Source organism: Sceloporus occidentalis, unplaced genomic scaffold (genome assembly GCF_023333645.1).
Source record: "Sceloporus occidentalis isolate IW3139 unplaced genomic scaffold, rSceOcc1.0.p SCAF_69, whole genome shotgun sequence".
In the NCBI taxonomy this organism is placed as follows: Eukaryota; Metazoa; Chordata; class Lepidosauria; order Squamata; family Phrynosomatidae; genus Sceloporus; species Sceloporus occidentalis.
In genome coordinates this window covers 4,778,675-4,803,305 of record NW_028317049.1, presented here as the reverse complement: position 1 = coordinate 4,803,305, position 24,631 = coordinate 4,778,675, and the positions used below count along the sequence as shown (strand labels likewise).

The 24,631-nt window shown below is 44.6% G+C and overlaps 1 protein-coding gene across 2 annotated transcripts in view; it reads left to right on the top strand.

Annotated features, from left to right (window-relative positions):
* The window catches only part of NF1 (neurofibromin 1), a 152,679-nt gene that overhangs the window by 126,084 nt on the left and 1,964 nt on the right, over nt 1–24,631 (top strand). For both annotated transcript variants that reach the window (XM_089494135.1, XM_089494134.1), the window contains 15 exons: nt 559–838; nt 5,491–5,705; nt 6,879–6,940; nt 7,085–7,199; nt 10,057–10,158; nt 11,309–11,449; nt 12,903–13,029; nt 15,203–15,334; nt 17,538–17,673; nt 18,561–18,718; nt 19,171–19,293; nt 19,628–19,755; nt 20,892–20,992; nt 22,348–22,490; nt 23,227–23,273. In XM_089494135.1, coding sequence (XP_089350261.1) covers nt 559–838; nt 5,491–5,705; nt 6,879–6,940; nt 7,085–7,199; nt 10,057–10,158; nt 11,309–11,449; nt 12,903–13,029; nt 15,203–15,334; nt 17,538–17,673; nt 18,561–18,718; nt 19,171–19,293; nt 19,628–19,755; nt 20,892–20,992; nt 22,348–22,490; nt 23,227–23,273 — 2,010 coding nt within the window. The remainder of the gene's footprint in view (nt 1–558; nt 839–5,490; nt 5,706–6,878; nt 6,941–7,084; nt 7,200–10,056; nt 10,159–11,308; nt 11,450–12,902; nt 13,030–15,202; nt 15,335–17,537; nt 17,674–18,560; nt 18,719–19,170; nt 19,294–19,627; nt 19,756–20,891; nt 20,993–22,347; nt 22,491–23,226; nt 23,274–24,631) is intronic.

The following is a 24,631-nucleotide window of genomic DNA, read 5'->3' as shown; positions in this document are numbered from 1 at the left end:
ACAGACTGCCAAAATAAAGCTGCTTGGGGTCTCTTTGGAGATATGCTATTTAAATGATGCATGGGTCCTAAGAGTCCGGAGGTCGCGCCAAAGCCACACTCCATTCCTAAGCACTGGAGGGCAGCTTTGGTGCAGCTTCTGGACTCTTAGGATGCATGCATCATTTAAATAACATATCTCCAAAGAGACCCGAAGCAGCTTTATTTTGGCAGTCTGTAACAGGCCTAAATGAGTGAGAACATGGTCTTGGGAATGTGTTCACAGGCATGCGAAGAATGGGAAAGCTATAACATATATACTTGACTATAAGTCAGCCTCATGTATAAGTCGAGGGCAGGTTTTGGAGCCAAAATTACAATTTTGATATGTAAGTCGAGGCTAAAACTTAGGCGCATGCAACAAAGAAAGGCCCACTCACGCCATTGAATTTAGGGGCATTCACTCCAGTGATACTGAGATGCCTCTGCTCCTCAAGAAAAATTGTTGCGGTTGCTGCTTTTGTCGTCCCAGAAAAGGTAGCAGGCTTTTCACTAAAACAGCTTGGTTGATTCCTTTCAGGTCATTGGAAGGATGTGCAAAATCATCGACAAGACCTGTCTGTCTCCAACCCCTACATTAGAGCAGCACCTGATGTGGGATGACATTGCCATTCTTGCCCGTTACATGCTGATGCTCTCCTTTAACAATTCCCTCGATGTGGCGGCACATCTCCCCTACCTCTTCCATGTGGTCACTCTCTTGGTGGCCACTGGTCCTCTTTCCCTTCGAGCTTCTACCCATGGCCTGGTCATCAACATCATCCATTCTCTGTGCACTTGTTCGCAGCTTCACTTTAGTGGTAAGTCCTTTGTTAGATGGTTTTTAACTGACATGAAAGTTAATCACGCTTTTCACTTGTGCCTTGTTTCCTAGCCGCTGACTCAGGACAGTTTAAATGGTTGGCAAGGTAAGGTGTAAATCTAGCTGAACGGTCAAGTCTGGGCCTTTGGCTACTTTTATTTGGCTATAGATATCATCACGGCTACCGCAACGTACTTTTTCTCTGACACTCACACAGACTATGAATTTCCCAGTCTGCAAAACAATGGGTTGGATCCTGTTTAAGTTAGGTCCATAAAGTTCCCATTGCAACCAGTGTGATTTGCTGGCTTGCTTGCTTTATTTGATTTATATCCCACTTTTCTTCCAAGTGGGACTCAAAGGCGACTTACAATATCAACTTAAAACAGAACATCTGAAACAACACGGAGTACAAAAGTTTAAAAAGCGTTTACACATGCGATTTAAGCACTGCTTTTAAGACATTAAAGTTGAAACATTTAGAATATATATGGCATACTAAAAGAAATGGCACATCTAATCGGATATTACAGTGGGACCTTGGCATCCACTGGAGTTTGGTTCCAGGATCCCCCGTGGATAATAAAAATCCGTGGATGCTCAAGTCCCCTTGAATATAACAGCAGAGCAAAATGGTGTCCCTCATATACAATGGAAAAATCAAGGTTTGCTATTTGGAATGAGGACTTTCTTTGAATATTTTCAAGCCGTGAATGCTTGAATCCGTGGATAAAAAAATAATCCGTGGATAAGGAGAGTCTGGTCTGGTCAGCTAAGGTTGAAGTCCTGCTTAAACAACAAAGGCCTGTTCCAGACAGCCAAAATAAAGCTGCTTCGAGTCACAGTGGAGGTATGGTGTTTCAATGATGCATGTGTCCTAAGAGTCCAGAAGTCGCACCAAAGCCACGCTCCAGCCCTAGTGTGGCTTTGGTGTGGCTTCTGGACTCTTAGGACGCATGCATCATTGAAACACCATACCTCCACTATGACTTGAAGCAGCTTTATTTTGGCTGTCTGTAACAGGCCAATGTCTTTGCCTGCTGTGCTCTGATGCCAGAACAAAATACAGTCTGCAGAATTCCTTAATATTGAGCCATGCCAGTTGAAGTGGTGTCAAACCGTATCGTTTCTGAAGTGGATTCAGCCCCAATAACGCTGCACAGATCCTGATATATAGTCCAGTGCTGCAAATCCCCTTGAGATAAGCAAATTATCTTATTATAATTATTCCTGTGTTCCATATTTGCTGGCCAGGCTCTGACCTTTAGGTCTTTCCTTGCAGCCAGCGATGCTCCCCGTTTTCTTTTCTCCTTTTCGGTTTCTACGAAGCCACGGTACACAAGTCTGCTGTTTAATCCTGGGTTGAGTTATAGAGTGGGGTTTTAGTACAGGATTTAAAGACACAGACTCCAGAGAATCAATTCACGCCTGCCAGTGGTTTTTATAGCATACTAAGCTGGAGTACAGTTTATTGCCTACCATAAATTAGGGACACAGATAACAGTGCCATCATGTTGGAGGGGTTCCCCCCCCCCCAAATTGTCAGGCGGCTTTCTGTCTTTGTGGCTAAGTGTTGTAGAGATAAATGTTTAGGGGCTATATTGGCCCAGAGGATGCAAAGGCATGTTGAAAAGAACCCCCTGCGCTACTATTACTATTAACAATATTAAAACATTTTCTGGAGATGCCAGCCACAGACGCCGGCGGAAGGTCAGGAATGTACTCTTCTAGAACATGGCCACATAGACCCACAAAAACCCAATATTAAAACAATTTAAAGCATACATCTAAAAAAAAAATGGGGGGGGGATGCAGTTAAAAAATAGTACAGTTAAAACAAGGCAAGTGCCCTTCTGCAAGCACTTTACTTTTCTAAAAGCTTTGCCTGCTGATGTAAGGGCAGCAAGGGCAGCCATTCCAACTTCCCCAGGGGCAAAGAATACTTACTTTGGCCTGTTACAGACTGCCAAAATAAAGCTGCTTGGGGTCTCTTTGGAGGTATGCTATTTAAATGATGCATGGGTCCTAAGAGTCCGGAGGTTGCGCCAAAGCCACACTCCATTCCTAAGCACCGGAGTGCAGCTTTGGTGCAGCTTCCGGATTCTTAGGGTGCATGCATCATTTAAACAGCATACCTCCAAAGAGACCCCAAGCAGCTTTATTTTGGCAGTCTGGAACAGGCCTTTAAGTGTTTAAAATAAAGAGATTTGAGAAATTCCTGCCCCACCTTTGGGAGAAAAGCCTTCCCAGGAAAACGCAGAAAGCAAGGGTTTTCTAGAGGACGCTATCTTCCGTAATTCACTAGAGGTTAAAGAAGACATTTCCATTTATGGGGCAAGGAAGTGCTCCTCTGCCATCTTCCAAACTTCCCCAAACCAAAGAAACATGGAAATACAGTGTTCCCTCCATGTTCACCAGGGTTAGAGAAATGTAGAAGAACCCCAAATAAAAAACCACTATTCTATTTACCTAAGGAAACATCTCTCTAGGTCCTCCAGTGCAAGTCTATGGTCAACATAGATTCTCTATGGTCAACGCAGATACTTCAGATTCTCTGAAGATGCCAGCCACCGATGGTGGCGAAACGTCAGGAACAAACTCTCCTAGAACATGGCCGCATAGCCCAAAAACCCCACAAAAAGCTATGGATGCCGGCCATGAAAGCCTTTGACTTCACACTCTATGGTCAACATTTGCCAGGATCATGCTGGAGGACCTACAAATGCTTAGAGAAGTGTTCTCTCTAGGAACTTCTAAGTCCTCCAGCGCAACTCTGTGGTCAACTTCCGGCAGAATTGTGACGGAGGACTTAAAAGAGATTCCTAGAGAGAACGTATGAGTCAAAACCGCACATAATCAAACCCACAAAAGTCAAAGCCGCAAATGCAGCGAGCCAACTGTAGTCTTAGAACAAATGCGCCGGTATTATAATGTGCGTAGGGTAAATCTGGGTTTACAGGACCAGCCTGTTGTGGTGTAGAATTGAGTTGGATGCTTTATCCTTTTCAGGTCCTGAGGTAGAGAGCAAGTGCATCCACCTTTTTAATAGCCAGCAGATTTCTTTTTGGCTACGTAGCCCTTCAAAACTGCTTAATTTTAACCAGTATGATATATCTGGGAGAGACGCTTGAGGCATAAAGCTGATCCATAGCATGACGTTTGTTCCGTCAGATGCTTTAATCCCTTTTCCTTTTTTAAAACTCCAACATATCTCACAGAGATCTGGGAAGGCTAAGACGGTTGTAAAATTGCGCATGTGGCGTTAAACCTGTCTTTCTCTGACTGAAAGCCCAGTCTGCCACAGGGAGTTCAAATAATGCAAATCAATGACTGACTGCATCCGTTGGGTCTGGTTTGTTGCACATGCGCTCCCTTGGATGCGACTAGATAAAGCAGCATGCTGTGAAGCTGCGCCTCTGCTTAGGAAATCATTGGTATGCACACTGACAGCAAGCGTCTATGCGCAGCAACATTTTTGTCTTGGCATGTCACAAATGGTAACAAATCTTCACTCGTCTTAAGCCGCAGAAACGAGGAAGCGACATGGAAGTTCCTTTTTTCTGTTCCCAAGGCACATTTTCAAAAGTAGTCACCACTGGTCCTTGGTGCGCAAAAGTGCTCACCTTCCTATCCTTGCCAAAGCAACAGAAAATAACCATAATAATGACACTTAAAGCAAATTAGAAATTTAAACCTTTGTCCCCTCGAGTGAAAATTCAGTTTCACTACATTACGGTTGTTTGGGATAGATAGACAATAAGATCCCAAATCCGCAAAACAGCGATGCCTTTATGGGGGCCAAGCGAGATGCACAAAATCCACATTGCAAGCTTTTGAATCTCCACTGGGTTCTTCATCAGGCAAAGGCATGGAAACCATACAGAAAAAGGAAAAATATGATGATATTAGGATGTTAGATGGTATGACAGCATTAGAGTTTAGATGGATTTCAGCCTCAGAAGAAACCCTGCTCTGAAATGGGGTGGGTCTAGCTGCAGACAGGTCTGACCAGGTTATTTCTTAAAGGATGTTAATCCCTGCCATTACTGATGCCTGGGGCATTGCAGCCTCTGATGTTTTGTGCCAGCGCACAGAATTGGCATAAATTCTTGCTTACATCTGCATCATAGAGGCTAGAAAGAAGAGGCCAGTCTTTGTCCCCAAAGCAGCCTAAGAACCAGTCGGAAGGCATTTGTCTTTATTTGTGTTCCTTTTGCTCTATAAGAACAGCAGGAGCAGAGGAGACAGTGCTATCCGATGCTAAAAGAGAGCCAGGAAAGTCAGGGCTGAAATTCGGATGAAGGAAGCCTTTCGACCTGGAGTGGATACAAGGAACCCCATCTCCAACCTTTGGGGAATTTTGCAGACTAAATATGCTGGGATTTGGGGAAGTGAGGAATGGAAATGATGAAGAAATGTGTTGCATGCCTGGGAGACTTAGTGGACCTTGATTCAGGACCAGGTAAAAAGAAAGAGGAGAGGCATGCCAGAATGAATCCTTAGATGTAAGATCGGGGAAAGGACATTTCCATGAGCTAACCTCACTTTAGTCCAAGTCACAGAATGTTTTGGTTCCTGGGTATGTGCACATTTGTGTTTCTATGTAAAATCTTGGCATGACACTCAGTTTGTCTGCATTTCCTTTCACAGAGGAGACCAAACAGGTCTTAAGACTCAGCTTAACCGAGTTCTCCCTGCCCAAGTTCTACTTGTTGTTTGGGATAAGCAAAGTGAAGTCGGCCGCTGTCATCGCCTTCCGGTCCAGTTACCGAGACCGCTCCTTCTCTCCTGGCTCCTACGAGAGGGAAACGTTTGCGCTGACATCCCTGGAAACGGTCACAGAGGCCTTGCTTGAGATTATGGAGGTACGATGGGCCGGGGTCCTATGGAGGCGTGAACTCAGGTGAAGCCTAGAGGTGTGGAATTTGAATTGGTAGCTTACTCGGCCCAAAAAAAGGGAGTTGCTTTGCTCAACCTCAACAGCAGATTTTAATCCATGGTGCTGAAAAATAAGAGCACATTGGTTTGTATTTGAGGACGTTTTAGTTCTAGTGGGTGATGTTACTATGACAGAGCATTAAAAATGAAAGTATCATGACTTTGCTAGCAGTGAGTGGTAACTATTTGCCTCGATTATACACAGGTGATAATGCGGGTTGTGCCACTTCAGCAAAGGAACATCCTTATTCATGTTTCCCTGTTTTATCTGAAGATGCCAGCCACAGGTGCTGGCAAAAAACATCAGAAACAAACTCTTCTAGAACATGACCACATTGCCCCAAAAACCCACAAAAAACCTATGGATGCCGGCCGTGAAAGCCTTCGATTTCCCTGTTTCGTTTTTTTACCTGTAAAATTCCAAAGCAATACGTTGGGAAGAGAGGCTCAAGCCCAGCTTGTTCTCTGATCCCTGGGTTTATTACTTCTAGTGAGTTTTGCGTGTGGATTTGACATGGCGAAGCCTTCAAAACAAAGCTCTTGGCAGAGGCCACTGTTTCAAGTCAGAGCTCAGCCATTCCAGTCTGTTATAGGTGAAGATCAGCCGTGCATGAGGCGCATGGAGGGGGATGGAGGACTGTACATTATTTTACAACTCAGCATCTCAGTTCAACATGCAACTATAATCAGAGTACAATTTATTCATAGGTGGGTGGCTGTCATTATCGGTTAGTGGAACAAGAAAATGCTAAACACAGGCCTGTTACAGACTGCCAGAATAAAGCTGCTTCGGGTCTCTTTGGAGGTATGCTATTTAAATGATGCATGGGTCCTAAGAGTCCAGAGGTCGCGCCAAAGCCACGCTCCATTTCTAAGCACTGGAGGGCAGCTTTGGTGCAGCTTCCGGATTCTTAGCATGCGTGCATCATTTAAACAGCATACCTCCAAAGAGACCCGAAGAAGCTTTATTTTGGCAGTCTGTAACAGGCCAATGTTGTTCTCTAGGTATCTAGAATCAAGTAGGGAACACCTTAAATTGCTTAAACGCCCTTACATTGACATGAAGTGCTCAAACAACATTACGTTTGGTTTTTCCGTAGGCGTGCATGAGAGATATTCCAACCTGCAAGTGGCTCGACCAGTGGACGGAACTAGCTCAAAAGTAGGTTATGTCAGATGGCATGTCTTTGTCACAGTCGCTGCTCCTCGATCCCATTTACTGTCATCACAACCACATTTCTTTGATGGGTTCCTTCTCGTAAATACCTCTTTAATAAATGACTCTCCCCCCCCCCCCATCATACAGGTTTGCATTCCAGTATAATCCGTCCCTCCAACCAAGAGCACTTGTCGTCTTTGGGTGTATCAGTAAGCGAGTGTCTCACGGACAGATAAAGCAAATCATCCGGATTCTTAGCAAGGTGTGTACCTATTTTTGGTGTTCTTCAGTTTGTTGGCCGCTTTTGCTTTCACATGGCTCTGAATGCAGTTGAGGAAGTTCTGCCCTGCTGGATTTTTATTAATGACGAAGGCAAGCGGCCGCACATTTTCCATTTCTCAGTCCTGTCTGCGTGCCAAGCGCTATGTATAGAAAGCTCTCGGTTTCAGGTCCTCTTCGCATGCCAGGGGACGATTGTAAGTTTCGGTTTGTTAGACTTTACAGCATGCTTGCAAACTTGCAAAAAGGAAAGACTCCCGGAGCAGCTTACATATGACAAATAGGAAGCGGGGTCGGTCATTATCACAGGATTAACATGCTTTAAAACAAAAGGGAAGAAAGTCAGGGAAAGCCTAGCTCAAGATCCGGTTAATTTAAGTAGCCATTACTATAATGACCAACTGAAATGGAGAACAAGAAAAAGAGGAGTAAACTGGTCTTCTAGCAGAACTTATGGAATGGAAAACGTCCCTGCATCCCATCTCTCCCTCTACTGTGGCCTTCATGGCAGAGGTTTTTTTGGTGATATAATGATGACCCTTTTAACTATGACTCTATGGCCTGTTACAGACTGCCAAGATAAAGCTGCTTGGGGTCTCTTTGGAGGTATGCTGTTTAAAAGATGCATGGGTCCTAAGAGTCCGGAGGTCGCACCAAAGCCACACTCCATTCCTAAGCACTGGAGTGCAGCTTTGGTGCAGCTTCCGGATTCTTAGGGTGCATGCATCATTTAAATAGCATACCTCCGAAGAGACCCCAAGCAGCTTTATTTTGGCAGTCTGTAACAGGCCTATGACTCTATGATGCAGTAACTACCTACAAGTGACATTTGAGGGAGGCAGGCTGATAAACAGTCTTTCAGTAGAGTTATCTGTGGTGACCCTTACACCACAGTGAGACCTAGGGCTACTGCCGTAAACACCCAGAACGCAAATTGAGCAGACATACTGGTGAACCATAGCCAAATCTGGGACTTTCCCCAAAGTGTAAGGATGCTTCTCTTCTTGCACCTCATGTTATGTTTCCTGCAAGCAACTGGCTATGCCACCACCATGTGGCATGGCCGGGCAAACGCTGCCATGCTTTTTTTATCGGTGACCCTTTATAGCCCTCCATAGTCCAAAGCTTGGAATGGCCTGCATTTGAAGGAGATAAAGGTGGTGGTTGCAGTCACCAACAAGCCTTCTCCTCCAGATGTCTGATAGAAGGGGGTCCTGGAAATCGCCCTCCTAAGATAAATCCCAACAAGTGTACAGATATGAAGCTGCCACATGTTGGAACCTGAAAGGAATACAGTATGTAGATGGTCAGTGAGCGTAGCGCAGGGTGAACGATGAGGAAACTTAGAGGGAACTATATGTCATAGTTCACTAGGATGCTGGACAGCTAACACATTGCATAACAACTCACACTAATCACATGCAGACTTTGCATGGGAATAATTTCCATCAATTGAGTAAAACAGACTTGTTGTTGTTGTTGTGCCACACGTTGGAATCCTTAAAAGAATACACTGTGTAGGCCCTCAGTGAACCTGCTGCTATGTAAATGTTGAGCAAACTTAGACAGACATATATGTCATAGTTTACCAGGATGCTAGGCAGATGACACATTGCATAACAACTCACAGCGCAGTCATTGCACACTTCCATGCCAATAATATCGGTTGCACACATAGCACTTTTAGTGTTAATCATTTATGGCTAATATAAATCATAGTTTATATCCTCTGATAGACTTAATTATGTATGTATTTGGTCTTCTGACCTTTCTTTTTTCAGTTTGGAGGCGTGCTTTGTTGCTTTTCAGTTCCCAGAGTATAATGCGAGCAACTTTTGCTACTAGCAGATTTAGAGCATGTGAGATATTCAGAACGGACTTGGCAGGCCAGCGGAGTGAAACAGACATGTGTTGTTGTTGTGGGACTTGGATTTTTATACAAATAGGTAGAATTGTGAAACACACACACACACCAGAAGAAGGGGAAGAGGAGAAGAAAGAGGTTTCACTCGGCAGGAGAAGGGAGTTAAAAGGCTGAGTGTATGCGACACATCCATATTGATGTAAGAGTAATAATGTTTAGATATGTGATTTGAAGGTTAGAGTAAGTGAGAAGGCGTGAGGAAGAGGATGATTTGCAGAATGGTGAAAGGAAGGAAAAGGGGATAAGTGAGAGCAATATGAAGATGACAGAAGAGTGAGTCGGAAGGCAAGATGAGGGAGAAGTGGAACAGGAGAGGGATGAAGGGAGGTGTGAACAAGGGTATGGTTGGTATGAATATATGAGGAAGGTTTTAAAAAATGGTTAAGTGGGAAATAGGGTTAGGATCCCAGCAGGCAAAATCCCTGGTTAATCCTGTGTATTTAGTTTTGACATTGTGGAAAGAGGTATCCTGTACCACATTGCACAACACCGCGCACTCCAGCTGTGCAACCGCAGCTGGAGTGTTCCTAGGCCCAGCTTTGCCTTCTTGGCTACCGACTGCCTTCAGAGGTGCATGCAGACACATTCAGGCTGCCCTCACATTTTCTCTAGATGCGCAAGAGCAGCAAGAACAAGCCTATGCCCCCAGCGAAGGGCAAAAGCATGCTGGCAGAGACTTGCACTCCACCAGCGTACTTACTAGATCTCAAGCGAAGGGTTTTGATGTCCAAATGAATACTGAGAGAGCTTGTTTTAACCAAAGTGTTCAAGACCGACTGAAGCAGAAGAGGGGCAGGCCTCTTACTGATATCAAAAGCCTGTGTAAAGGATCTTCTGAAGCGTTCAGAGCGGGGAAAGGGGCCGTGCTTTTTCCTCTCCCAAGCCGAATACTCTTTTTTCTCTTTGTCAACTACAGGGTCTCGAGAGCTGCTTGAAAGGCCCCGACAACTACAATAGCCAAGTTCTAATAGAAGCCACAGTGATAGCACTAACCAAGCTGCAGCCGCTCCTCAATAAGGTAAATTGCCGTGGTTTCCAACTTATTCTGTAGTGCCACGTGTGTAAAGAGAAGATGACTTCAAGGTGTGCATGATGGAGTACAGCGGGCCCTTGCTATCTGCTGGGATTTGGTTCCTGGACACAGACACACACATACCGTGGATACCAAAATCCTTGGATATTCAAGTCCTATTATTTGTAATGGCAGAGTAAAATGGTCAAATCCAGGTTTGTTTTTTGAAATTCATTTACTTTTAAAACATTTCCCAGCAGAATCCATGGACGCAGGGGGCCAGCTGTATTTCATTTGAATCATCCAAATGAAGGGACACTGTAACTCCGATTCGTATTTGCTTCCTGTCTTCCTCTCTTTTCGACCAAAGGGGGAATTTAGGCTTCTACTCCTTACGTATCTGGTACATGTAATTGAGTACGAATTGCTTTAGACACAAGGGTCAAATGGGATACGTTCGCCCCACCTTCTCCATTTCTCTGCTTCATTTCCTGCTTAGTCATTTCAGCGCATCCAGTGTATGTTTTGTACACTCACCTTGGATTTATTCCAGCAACACCCTCATTTTTCCGCACTGTTTCCTTTTCCTTGCCAGACTAGCTTCGTATTTCCCACACATCTTGGCAGTCGCTATACTCTTTTCTTCCTGGATTAAAATTGGAGGCACACACCTCTCTCATAATCAAAAAGGCACAGAACAAGTGTGGCAAAGTCATACATCTTCTGAATGTTGTTAAGCTCCAGCTCCCATTATGTTTGACTATCGGTGGGAGTTGGTGTTCAACGGTATCTGGGTGTCCACATATCCGCAGCATTGGTTTGCAGCGTATGAGAATGTGTACGACGAGTGAGTTCCCAGTTTGGTAGGAAGGAAGGTTTCCTCTGAGCGCTCTGTGGCATCCTGCACTTAAAACGTGTGCCACATGCTTCTCATCAGCATGCTTCGAGTTAGCCATGTTTTAGGAACTGGTTGGGGATGCTAAGACATTGCGGTAGATCTGCAGGTGTGCTATTAGTTCTCTTGCCTGTCTCTTCCCACCATAACCGAACAAACCTTTTTATCTCAACGCGCATCTGTTTTTTTTGTCTTTCATAGCTGAATGGTTTTTTGCACTTAACATTTATACTGCTTCCCTCGCCCCCAATTCTAACCCAGGACTCGCCAATGCACAAGGCCCTTTTCTGGGTGGCCATGGCCGTCTTGCAGCTGGACGAAGTCAGTCTGTATTCGGCAGGCACCGCGCTCCTTGAACAAAATCTCCATACGCTGGACAACCTTCGGGTCTTCAACGACAAAGTAAGTAACCTGGAAAACATAGCCTTCGTTTATTTTGTTATCATTTATCAAAACAGAACAAGCGTGAAAAGGCTTTTGCCAGGCAGTCTCAGTCTCCTTTGTCGGGGGCGAAACTGATTTAAAGAACTGAGCGGCGTTCTCTTGTGCGAAAGGTTGAGTATTTAGTACCAAAGCTTCGTGAAATACAGGAAGTAAAATTCCTTCCGCTTCTGTAAAGGTTATCATAAGGGGCTATAAAAACAATGTTGTGAGCCTAGATGAGCCCCAGTGAAAGCGGGGCTGCCGATAAAGTAAAACATTGAAGGCCAGGGAAACTTGTCCTAGGAAGCACACCCTGTAAAGCCATTTCCTCAATATCCTTTTAGATTTCCAGGTTCAGCTTTGTTTTGGTCTTATGACTGGATGAGAAAGAAAGGTCGAGTGACCTTCTTAGCTACTATAGGGCCTGTACAGACAGGCCAAAATAAAGCTGCTTCGGGTCACTTTGGAGGTATGCTGTTCAACCTAAGAGTCATGAAGCCGCACCAAAGTCACACTCCAGATCTTAGGACTGGAGCATGGCTTTCGCATGGCTTCCAGACTCTTAGGATCCATGCATCATTCAAACAGCATACCTCCAAAGTGACCTGAACCAGCTTTATTTTGGCCTGTCTGTATGGGGCCATAGTATTGGGAGTAGCACCAAGCATCCCATCAACCAGAAAGCCTGAGTTTCTGAGAGTATCTGAGAAGCCCACTGCTGCTATCCACCTTCTCCTCCCCTCTCAAAAATTGCAGGAAGGAGACACTACATGTTGCCTGACCTCTGCTTTGCAATTTTTACTCCAAGACAGTCCCAGCAAATAGGTTGTGCGACGAAGCGGTTAGAACGGCAGACACGTATTATGGAAGTTCAGGTTCAGAATCTGATCCAGCCATGAAATACACTGGGTAACCTTGAGACGGTTCACAAGGTTGTTGTGAACATTTTAAAAAAATGGGGCTAACGTTACATAGGTTTTCCCACATTCCTTGGAAGAAACGTGACACATAAATGAAACGAGATGAGTTAAAATTATCTCCCCAGAAAACCTGTGTATCCGCGTGGCATCCTTATCTCTCGGTCAGAAAAGAGATGCTTCTTTTAGTATGGCACTGGCCACCTGCAGTCCATCAACCCTTTTTTAAAATCTAAAGGTAATCTGCCCGATTAAATGGAACCATCTTTTCTGGATCGTCGAACATGTTTCACTTGGGTAACAGCTGGCTATATTGTGAAGTCGAAGGCTTTCGTGGCTGCCTCCATATTTTTTTGTGGGCTTTTCGGGCCATGTTCTAGAAGAGTTTATTCCTGATGTTTTGCCAGCATCTGTTTCTGGCATCTTATTCATTACTGAAGTGTATCATCTAGTGTAATACATATGAATCCTCCCCTAGCTGAATTCCCAGTGTCTCTACTCTGGCTTCTCTACAGAGCCCCGAAGAAGTGTTCATGGAGATCAGAAGGCCTCTGGAGTGGCACTGCAAGCAGATGGACCACTTTGTGGGACTCAATTTCAACTCTAACTTCAACTTTGCACTTGTGGGGCATCTGCTCAAAGGTAGGAAGGCAACCAAGAAGGCTCATTTTCTTGTTCTCAATTCCAGTTATTTGGATGGAGAGGGTGCCCCACAAATGATAGACATGCTCAGTTTCTGTGGAAGCTCACTCTATGGCCTGTTACAGACTGCCAAAATAAAGCTGCTTCGGGTCTCTTTGGAGGTATGCTGTTTAAATGATGCATGCACCCTAAGAATCCGGAAGCTGCACCAAAGCTGCCCTCCAGTGCTTAGGAATGGAGTGTGGCTTTGGCGCGAGCATCCTAAGAATCCAGAAGCTGCACCAAAGCTGCCCTCCAGTGCTTAGGAATGGAGTGTGGCTTTGGCGCGACCTCCGGACGCTTAGGACCCATGCATCATTTAAACAGCATACTTCCAAAGAGACCCGAAGCAGCTTTATTTTGGCAGTCTGTAACAGGCCTAGGTTTCTCCATCAGGTTCGTGGCGGAGGGTAATGTTATGGGCCAGGCTTTCAGAAAATCGTTTCGAAAACTCATACCTAACATATTCCATCGAACTAGCATCGGATTAGTTATATTCACTAGAGACCCAAACTATCTATGTTTGTGTTTGAGCGTTCTCGCTAATGGTTGCAGGTTGGAAATTTTTCTGGCCGCGTCTTTCACTATCGAACAGCTCTTACTGTCAGGAGGTTCTTCCTAATGTTGAGGCGGAATCTCTTTTCCTGTAGTTTGAATCCATTGCTCCTTGTCTCTGGAGCATCAGAAAACAAGCTTGATCTTTTGATTTCTAATCTGAAATGTGTACATCTGTTCTTTTCTTCTGTAATAGTGAATGCATAAAGCAATTGAGAGATTGGCCGATTTCCAATCCCTGTTGTTTTTGCATGTCTGTTCATAATCATGTCTATTGTATCTCATTCTTTCACCAGTCTGCATGGGTTTTTCTGAAAGCATGAAAATTCACATTTCAGATGAATGCGCTTTCCCCTAAAATTCATATTCTGCATGCATTTTTGAGCCAAAGACGGCACCACAGATTTCAGGAAAGTGCCCATTCAGCAGGATAACAGTGTTCAGTCCATGTATTAATCTAGAATGAACAAAATGTTGAAGATGCCTCAAACGTATTCCACATCCTGTACGCTTCGCTGCCATGAAGCATGGCATAGTGGTTTGAGTGTTGGTCTGGACCTCTGGAGACTAAGGTTTGATTCCCAGTTTGACCATGAAACCCACTGGGTGATCTTGGGCTGGTTACATGCTCTCAGCCTCAGGGAAGGCAATGGCAAACCTCCATTGCACAAACCTTGCCAAGATATCTGCATGATAGGTTCGCCATAGAGTCGGAAATGACTTGAAGGCACACACATGAAGAATACAGGAGCTCTACAGCCAAGGGATTCAAGATAAAACTATTCCTTTTCTTCCTATGACATGTAAGTGTAAGGGAAAGAGCAAGGGAGCCAAACAACAACAACCCTGCTGTGATGGTCTTACGGAGAGAAGAAGCGGAGGAGAGACAGATCAAGGAGGAAATTAAAAAAGGGAATCGGAGCAGGGGAGTGTGTTGGGCATGGAATAGATGGGCTGAAAGGATGCTTGGCACTCATAACGGTTTGGGTCATTTTTGTGCGGGGAGGAGATGGTTTCAGTTAGTTATATATATGACTGTGCCTAATATCTAGGATAAAGAAATAATTCTTCATTATCATGAAACTCTCCAGTGATTGTCAGTTTGCTTCTCTTCATCCGTTGCTGAGAGCACTAGAAGGTGGAGGTGAAGGACCATATTCTTGAACGCCCCACTGTCTTTGCAAGTGAAGAGCTAGCACAGCAGGGATCCTGATCCTGTTGCTTTTTTAGTTGCAGGGATAGTTTATGTTGTGCAGCATTCAAAAGTAGTAATCTCCCATTTTGTAGCTTGAGATGGCCTTGCCCATTCCTAACATGTGATTTATCAGCAAAATGAAGATCAAGAAAACATGTTGGCTGCATTTTGACAGTCGGATTCTTCCTTCCAGTTTATAGAGGCCCCTTTTATCAGCTTATAGCTCTGTAAACAGTTCAGTCCCTGCTTACAGTGCTGTCCCCGTTCTCACGAAAGGCTTTGCAATGTATTTCATGTCCTTGCAATCTGTAAATCCTTTTCAAAGTGCGATCTTCGTTTCCTTTTGTATAACGGTCTGCTTCATTGCGATACTTATTTCTTCAGGCTACCGGCATCCCTCTGCAACCATTGCAGCAAGGACCATACGGATTCTGCACACGCTCCTCGCTCTGGTTAACAAACACAGGAACTGTGACAAGTTTGAGGTGAATACCCAGAGTGTGGCTTACCTTGCAGGTAAAAAAACCCAAATCTCTTTGGCTTGTATCCAATCCAGGCTTCTTGGTATATCGGCTTTGAACCTCTCTGTTGTGTAACAAAATGCGGGCTGTGAAAGGAGAGCGCCGGTGTGATGTAGTGATGCCAGTGCTAAGTTATGGGAAGACAAGGACTCAAAGCAGCTACAGAGTTCATTGTTAGTGACATACAAAAACCTAAGTCGACTTATCCACTGGTCAATAAAATATTATACATTAGCTCTTATTAAAAAGGGAACCATCCCCTGGTGAAAGGCAAGAGTCACACTGTTCTGGAAGCACTGGCCTCCCCCTCATCTCTCCTCCATTCGAAAACAGTTATGCTTGCCATACTTTTGTATTTTTGTTTCTGCATTGTTTCCCTTTGCTTCGTCATTTAGATCCGTTGTTGCAAGTCCCTAGGTTTTGCTCTCGACTTATCCAAGGGACATATCAAAATCCATAATTTTGCCCCCAAAACCTGCCTTCAACTTATACATGAGGTCAACTTATAGTCAAATATATACAGTAATTGAATTCCTTGCATTCAGTCCTGTTAGCGACACACACACAATACTTTTTTGGACCAGACACAGGGGACTATACTCTACCCAAGCTATTGCTGCTTGGGACAGGGGAAGGCAACTGAGATGTTGAAGATGTGGCTGCTCTGGTCTCTTAAGGGAAGGAAAGGATGCTGTCCTGCATCTGTCACTGCATCTTCATTTCTTTCCCATTGGAGCTGAGGCCAGTTGCTTCTAAAGTCTTGATCACTGTCATGCGTTTAAAAAACATTTAGGGGTAGCAAATTCATCCAACAATGGCCCTATACAGACAGGCCAAAATAAAGCTGCTTTGAGTCTCTTTAGAGGTATGGTGTTTCAATGATGCATGCATCCGAAGACTCCAGTCCTTAGGACCGGAGCGTGGCTTTGGTGCGGCTTCTGGATTCTTACGATGCATGTATCATTTAAACAGCATACCTCCAAAGTAACTCGAAGCAGCTTTATTTTGGCCTGTCTGTCTCAGGCCAATGATACCTTTATTGGGCCAAGCAAAATCCTCCTTTCGGCCATGTGGTCAAGGAAATGTAATGTCCATTTGCAATTCAAAGGAGATGTTTCCTTGGAATCCAGCACATTTCCTTCCTTTGTAAAGTCACAGGCTCCTATGTAGGTAGAGGACATTGAATTTCTCAAGAAGTCTCCATGTTTTGCATCAGGAAAACATTAAGTGGTGTGCAAAGCATGCCAGTCAGTGCCAATATTAGAAAAGAATGCTTTACTTTTGTTGGAGGCAGAAGCCTCAGACGGCAAGGTCCCAGCGCGCTGGCTCTTTGCATAGGATTCCCCTGTAATGGCTAAAATGCGGTATCTTGAAATCCAAAAACACATCCGGGGGAAAAGTGCCAGCTTGCAGATAGCCCTCCCTACCATCTGAATTAAGACCAGAAACAGAAAATGCAGGCCTAGGACTAACATCTTCCATTTCTTTCTCCGGTTTGCCTGATGAAGAAGAAGCCAGTGCAACTTCGAAAGCTTGCAAGATGTAATTGGGCATTTTGGTTGGCCCGATAAAGGGATCGTTATTTGGATGTTATTGGTTTGATCATGTTTTTAGTTATCCTCATTTGGACCTCATAGGGAGATTGCACATTTTCCACCTCCTCCGCAGCACTGAAAAGATAACTAACCTAGGTACTGTTATAGTAATAGCTCCAAGTTATGCCTAACTGGAGTGAGCGGGAGCTTGCTGGCCAGTTTTCTATCCCATATTGATGGCACTGAAGTCTCTGCACAAGGCCTTATTCTATTTAGCAGCAGCAAGGTTGCTGCCGCATGAGCCAGCTCCTCTGCTGAACTTTGCAGTCATTAGCAGTTATGCAAAGTAAGCACATTTGACTGCCTTGTGCTTATGTTGCACTATTGGTTTTGCTCCAGGGGAGAGAGCCAGATGTCATGCAAGGCAACGAAGTCCAACTTTCAGACCCTTCTCAACTTGTTTCATCCCAGCTTTGCAGTTCTGGTCTCTCTTTGAGGCCTTCAGGACTGAAATCATTTATTTTGTTAAAGGCAGCAACTAAGTAGCTTAGCATCTAGTCTCTGGGCCTTCACTGTAACATAAATAAATGCAGTCTTGCTTGGCAGATTTCTGTTGTGATGCATTCACGTTATGCACCCGTTTGCACCTTTTTGTCCGTTCAGCTTTACTAACAGTGTCCGAGGAGGTCCGAAGTCGATGCAGCCTCAAGCATCGGAAGTCTCTCCTGCTGACCGATATTTCGATGGAGAATGTCCCCATGGAGACATACCCCATACACCACAGTGACACCAGCTGTAGGTCAGTGTCTCTTTTAACATTTTGCTAGAGGAGGTGGCCAGTTTTACATAACATGGGCCTGATACAGACAGCCAAAATAAAGCTGCTTCGAGTCACTTTGCAAGTATGCTATTTAAATGATACATGCGTCCTAAGAGTCCAGAAGCCACACCAAAGCCACACTCCAGTCCTAAGGACTGGAGTCCAGCTTTGGTGCAGCTTCCAGACTCTTAGGACACATGCATCATTGAAACACCATACCTCCAAAGTGGCTCGAAGCAGCTTTATTTTGGCTGTCTGTATAGGGCCTTATTCTCACAGGGTGGTTCTTTTTAACTTGGGTCCAAAGCGCCCTGCAGAAATAATGCAGTTCGAGGCTGCTTTAAGTGCCTTGGCTCAATGCTAGGAGATTCTGGGAACTGTAGCTCATTGTGGCACCAGAGGTCTCTGACAGACAAGGCTAAATGTCTCACAAATACTATAGTTCCCTAGCGTTGAACTAGGGCATTTAAAGCGATTGCAGACTGGATTATTTCTGCAGTGTGTTTTGGACCTTAGATCCTGCATCTAGTTGCTATTGTTTTGATGGACTGTTGAGGACAAGGAACTCAGAAGAAAGTGGTTGTATGTTGCTGGATGATGAAGCTACAGGGGTGCAATCCAGAAGCAGAGGGGAAAGTGGGAGTAGATTCCAACCAGGCCCCTCACATTTAACCTTTTGTAATCTGGGAAGAAGGCTATGATAAAGAGAAGGTCATGGTGTATGGCAGAGAACACCCTGAGAGAGTGTCAAAAACAGTCCACATTTGAAGGAAAGAGAATGAATGGTGCTTGCCTGCCTTGATGTGCTCTTGGTTGCACATGTTTGTTTGTTTTTTAAACTTAGATTGGCTTCTCATTTCTTCCAGGACACTAAGGGAAAACCAGCCGTGGTCTTCTCCCAAAAGCTCTGACAGACACCTGGCTGCCAACTACCCAACGGTGGGCCAGATCAGTCCACGCACACGGAAGTCTATGAGTCTGGATATGGGGCAGCCTTCTCAAGCCAACACTAAAAAACTACTAGGTGAGTGGGAAGTATCACCCAACTCTTACTGCCATGCAGGAACTCCCTTGACTAAGAGTTCCTGCATGGCAGGGGTTAGACTGGACGGCCCTTGTGGTCTCTTCCAACTCTATGATGCTATGATTCTAGCTGTGAAGGTTGGAGAAAGGGAGCAAAGGTCTCAAGGTGGGCCCTCAGTGAAGAAAGCAGACGTGCAGACATGCCCTAGCAATTCCCACAAGTGACAGTTTTGCATTATGGGGGTGGGTCTTTAAAAACCCTGCATGCGCCGCAGTGAAAGAAAGGAAATCTGTGCCGATCTTCTTTCCAGTGTGCTTGGTGTGTGTTTTTCAGCCACAATCATGTGGCCGTAATCTTTGTTCAGGTAGGAGACAAAACGGGGAAATGCGCGCGCAGAGGTTTGTTGGTTTCGTTTTCATTGATTCTCACAGATTTTGCTTCTGTTTAAACAGGTACAAGGAAGAGCTTTGACCACTTGATATCGGACACGAAAGCGCCGAAAAGGCAAGAAATGGAATCGGGGACCACCACGCCGCCCAAAATGAGGAGAGTAGCAGAAAACGATTACGAAATGGGTAATGATCCAGGCTCATTGACCTGGTTACTAGTTGCGTATATTGTGATTTAGAGAAAGGATTATGATGCGGGGAGGGCTGGGGGTCAGTCTTAATCTCCAACCAAATTATGGGACTGATTATTTGGCTGAGGCTAAATGGTTTCTCTATGGTTGAAATCTGAACCCAAGCCCTCCAGGATACTTCATCAGCATTCTCTCTCATGATCTATGCTCCCTTTCTCACTGGAGATCACAGTCTGTTTTGCAACCAATGCAAGCAGTTTTCTTTTGGTTGCATAATAACTAGACTTCCCCCCCCCCTCTTTATTAAATATTTCCCTTCCTTCCTGCAGAAACGCAAAGGATATCGCCCCAGCAACATCCCCACCTCCGGAAAGTATCGGTATCTGAATCCAACGTTCTCCTGGATGAGGAAGTCCTCACGGATCCCAAAATCCAAGCCTTGCTGCTGACTGTCCTTGTATGCATCCTTTTTTGTCTTGAGTCTGTATTTCGGTTGTCCATTTCTGGCAAGAAAGCTAGGGCTTCCTGGTTTTGATTTCATCAAGGAAAGTAACATTTTACAAATCTTGATTTCGGTGGGTGTTGAGAAAAGGAAGCAACTGAGGACCAAGGCCCTCAGTTGCTTGAACTGTTTAAAAACAAGATTTTACATATGCACTAGTCCTTCCATATTTGCTGGTTCACTCTGTGTTCTCCTTGCTTAAAGATACCTTTTTTAGGCCTATCCTAAAATAACTAAGGCCTGTTACAGACTGCCAAAATAAAGCTGCTTGGGGTCTCTTTGGAGGTATGCTGTTTAAATGATGCATGCATCCTAAGAATCTGGAAGCTGCACCAAAGCTGCACTCCAGTGCTTAGGAATGGAGTGTGGCTTTGGCGCGAGCATCCTAAGAATCCGGAAGCTGCACCAAAGCTGCACTCCAGTGCTTAGGAATGGAGTGTGGCTTTGGTGCAGCTTCCGGATTCTTAGGATGCATGCATCATTTAAACAGCGTACCTCCAAAGAGACCCCAAGCAGCTTTATTTTGGCAGTCTGTAACAGGCCTTTGAAATGTTCCACTAAAAAGTGATTGATTGCCATGTTACAGTAGCACTTTAACAAACAGGAGATTAATGGTAGCATATATGTTCATAAACTAGAACCCACTTTATCAACTGGGGCCACAATAAATCTCTTAGTGTCTGAGATGCCACCAGATTGGGTTTGCTGGAACTGTGAAACCGGGGGCTGCATCTGCACTGCAGAATTAATGCAGTTGGACACCACTGTTGCTCAGTGCCGTGGAGTTCTGGGATTTATAGTTTTGTGAGCTATTTAGCCTTCTCTCAGAGGTGCCACAACAAACTACAAATCTCAGGATCCCATAGGATGTAGCCATGAAAGAAAGTGACATCAAGTGCATTAATTTTGCAGTGCGTTTTCTAGTCTTTCAACTGAACTGAGATAGATGGAAAGAGAGAGATGTGATCTGATCACTCACTAGCCTTTCTTTTCATCCCTCGCTTTTGTCAGCGAAATGCAGTTGTTAAAATACAACGGCTCACCACAAGTTACTTCTTTTCTCCCCATCCATTTTTGTTTTTTTGGAACAGGCAACTCTAGTGAAATATACTTCGGATGAGTTTGACCAGCGAATCCTGTACGAATATTTGGCAGAAGCCAGCGTTGTGTTTCCAAAGGTCTTTCCTGTTGTGTAAGTGTTGGTCCTTTCGTAACAAGGTCGCTTCCTTCAAAACATGCTTCTGTAAGGGTCAGCCTTTGAGTCTGTCTTCACCTGCTGCAGTGATTTAGAAGTACACTCGAAATACTGCAGAGACGTAAAAAGGTAAAGCAGGAACGCAGCAAATGTGTTGGGAAACACAGGCGACACACAACAAGCGCTTGCTTGTGGCTTGGCAGGAACAGACCACATTCGATGCCAGGTAGCCCATTTTAGCTGCAGAGGAGCGGATAAAGCCGAACCTTCAACTAAAACCAGCCTAGGATTTGTGACAGTTTCGATGGAATGCTGTTTGGTCTTGAAACTAAATCCAGCTTGATATCTGCGGACGTTGCTCCCTAGGTCAAAATATGGGATCTTAATAGAGGAGGAAGTGTAAACTTCAGTAGAAAAGGATTTATATTCAGTCAGTCGCTACTAGGAAGCTAAAAGTGAATTCCTTACGAAGTTTTTAACTCAAAGACGATGCATGTTACAGGGACCGCTTCCACTTGACATGTTCCATAAGCACATAGGGCCTTAGAGTTGCATAGCTAGCCGTACACTATTGTGGGTTTTTGAGGCTATATGGCCATAGTTCTGGAAGAGTTTGTTCCTGATGTTTCGCCAGCAGCTGTGGCTGGCATCTTCAGAGAATGCTGGCATGGAAGTCAGAGGGGTATATATATATATGTGTGTGTACTGTGTGACCCTGGGTAGGGAAGAGTGATCTCTATGTTAATCTGTGTAATGTTCTGTTGTTGATGGCAAGACCTCAGGGTGGGAGGATATGCAAAGAGGGTCACACAGTAGATATATACCCAGCTTCCTTGCCAGCTTTCTCTGAAGATGCCAGCCACAGATGTTGGCGAAACGTCAGGAATAAACTCTTCTAGAACATGGCCACGGAGCCCGAAATACCCACAAAAAACTATGGATGCTGTCCATTAAAGCCTTCGACTTCACATTAGCCATACGTTTCTCGTGAATAGTAGACTAGGTGCTCAGTTGTTGTAGTTACAGATCACTGGAGCTGCTTTTCCTGAAGTGTTTGAAGTACTTGGTTACCTTGGGTCTAACTGGCATGGCTCCCTCGCTTTGAAGGATTCTGGCAACTATAGATTGGCAAGACGCTGGAAATTCCCTATTAATTGTCCCTTACCCTCCTCCGAAATGCCGTTCCCTCGCCAAAGAGAATGACCATCCAGATCCGTTTGTATGTAGTCCACCTACTCACTCTAGGCATTTCTATTATTGGCTTGTTGGCTACATAAGCTTTACGCTCTGTTGGCTCGCTGTGGTAAAAACAGGCAATGAACTGATGACCGAGCCGTGCTTTCCTTGTCTAGGCACAATTTATTGGACTTCAAGATAAACACCCTGTTGTCGCAGTGTCAGGATCCAAATTTATTGAATCCAATCCACGGCATCGTTCAGAGCGTGGTTTACCATGAAGAATCGCCGCCCCAGTACCAAACATCTTACCTGCAAAGTATGTATCTTGCCGCTTCGTCGGAAAGGGTGGGGAGAGGTTGGCTTCTCTGTAGAGTAAACGTCGTCGTTTTGACCACACACCCATAAGTATATTATTGTTAGTAAAACATCAATGTCATTGTCATCAATGATAATAATAATAATGGTAATAATATACCACTGATCCCCCCCCCCCCCCAAAAAAAAAAATTAGGGCTCAAATTGGCTCACAATTTAAAAGAACAATGCAATTAAATTCAAGATACAGCTGTGTTAGCCTGGAAAGTCAATATGCAAAAGGATCTTGTAGCACCTTTGAAAGAAGTTGGTAGCTTGCGTTTTCGTCGGCTTCAGCTGTTTCTTCGGAGGCATCTGAAGGAAGTCGTCTGAAGTCTACAAAAGCTCATGCTATTAACTTCTTCCTTTCGGTACAATTAAAAACATACATGCACAATTGTTAAAATACAGTGGCTCACCACTAGTTACTGGTGTTGTCACTTCTTTCCCCCGCCAACCATCCAAAAGATAGGTTAGACCGCCTATTTGAAGGACTCCATGATTTCCATCCCTGTTGAAAGGGATACTCCTTCGATACACACAAGTTTTCATAAGACGCTGCAGTCATCACATGACGAACAAGGCTTGTGTGGAATCCGCGAGGAAAAACTTGCAAACGGTGTTCGCGTTTTTGTCGGAGCGTTGCACTGTATTCTTTAACAAAGTCTCTTTTTGTCCTTGTGGTTTGTCGGCTATAGGTTTTGGATTCAACGGTTTATGGAGGTTTGCGGGACCATTTTCTAAGGTGAGACGCATGGTGTTTCAATAACCATTTTAACTTCTAGTAGAGTTAGGCTTTATTTGCTCTCGGACCCGTTTATTTGTCTTTTTGGAAGTCCATGGCATCCGTAGAACTCCATCTCAGATGAGTTTATTTTCTTCCTATCCACTTGCTTCACCGTCCACCTTTCACAGTGGTACACAGAAACCAGAAACACTATGACATGGACAATCCTGACTTAAGTATTCAATGATATATCTTTACACATAAGGCTCTTATCTGGTTCTTTCATAGCTGCCCTTGCAAATCTTAGTCGTCTTCCATGTATCTTGATGTTCTTTCTTTAAAACAAATGCTTACCACCATAGCTGCGGAAATGTCACAGAGTCTCCAAACCGAACGAAGGGGCCATCTGTTCCAGCTTCTCCTCTCGCTGATTCTCACACTTGCTCTGCACAGTTTAGTCTGGGCACATCACAGCTTTCACAAGTTTTAAAGTGCTTGCAGAGCACTTGCTCCAGTGCGCCAAACCAAGGTTAACAAGGGTTACTACCTAGTGTTCCCTGGGCATGTGACTAGTCCTTTTTGCTTTGTCTTGCCTGTTCATGGTTCCCCGTGGCTCATTCCTTGGCAGAAAACACACATCAAGCAGGGCATAACACCAAAGCTCCACTCTTTACAGAGTCCTGTCCTTGGCAGCCCCGAAAACTGCTGAATGGTCAAGGCACCCCGAAGTGTGATCTGTGGATCAATTTCACATCAGCCTCTGTCACATTACATTAGAAGGTGACCTGTTGTCAGTGTGGCCTTAGTCGGACATAACCTGTGTCTTTGGATCAGTGTAAAACGCCTGCTTGATTATTACTATCATTGTAGAAATGTTGCATTTAGCAATTTGGAATCACTTAGTCTGCATGTGCCTTTTGCAGGATTGCCACAGCTAAACAGGAGTGGTCTCTGTTGTTGTTGTTATTATATTTTATCATGTCCTTCTTCCAAGGCTGGGACTCGGGGCAGCTCACAACAAATCTCTTTAGGGCAAAATAACCCCAAAAGGAGGGTTAAGATACCTGCAGTGACCACATGCGGAACATGGAAGTCAACATACATTTTTCTTATTTCACTGAACCCCTCCAAGTGTGAAGATTTAGGTTGTTTGCGATATGAGAAATTGTCACGTTGCCAAAACTCCAGACCTTGGGAACCAGGCAGCTCCCATGCGTTTTCCATGTACAACTCTCTGAAAGTGTGGGCTCCGTGAGGAGTGCCTGATCCCTTCTTCACTTTGGTAGTTTGAAGAAAGCCGGCCCGCGTTTGCCAAACGCAACGGACATGTACCTCTTCCATAACAGAAATCCAGTCTTGTGCCCTAGGTCACTGGC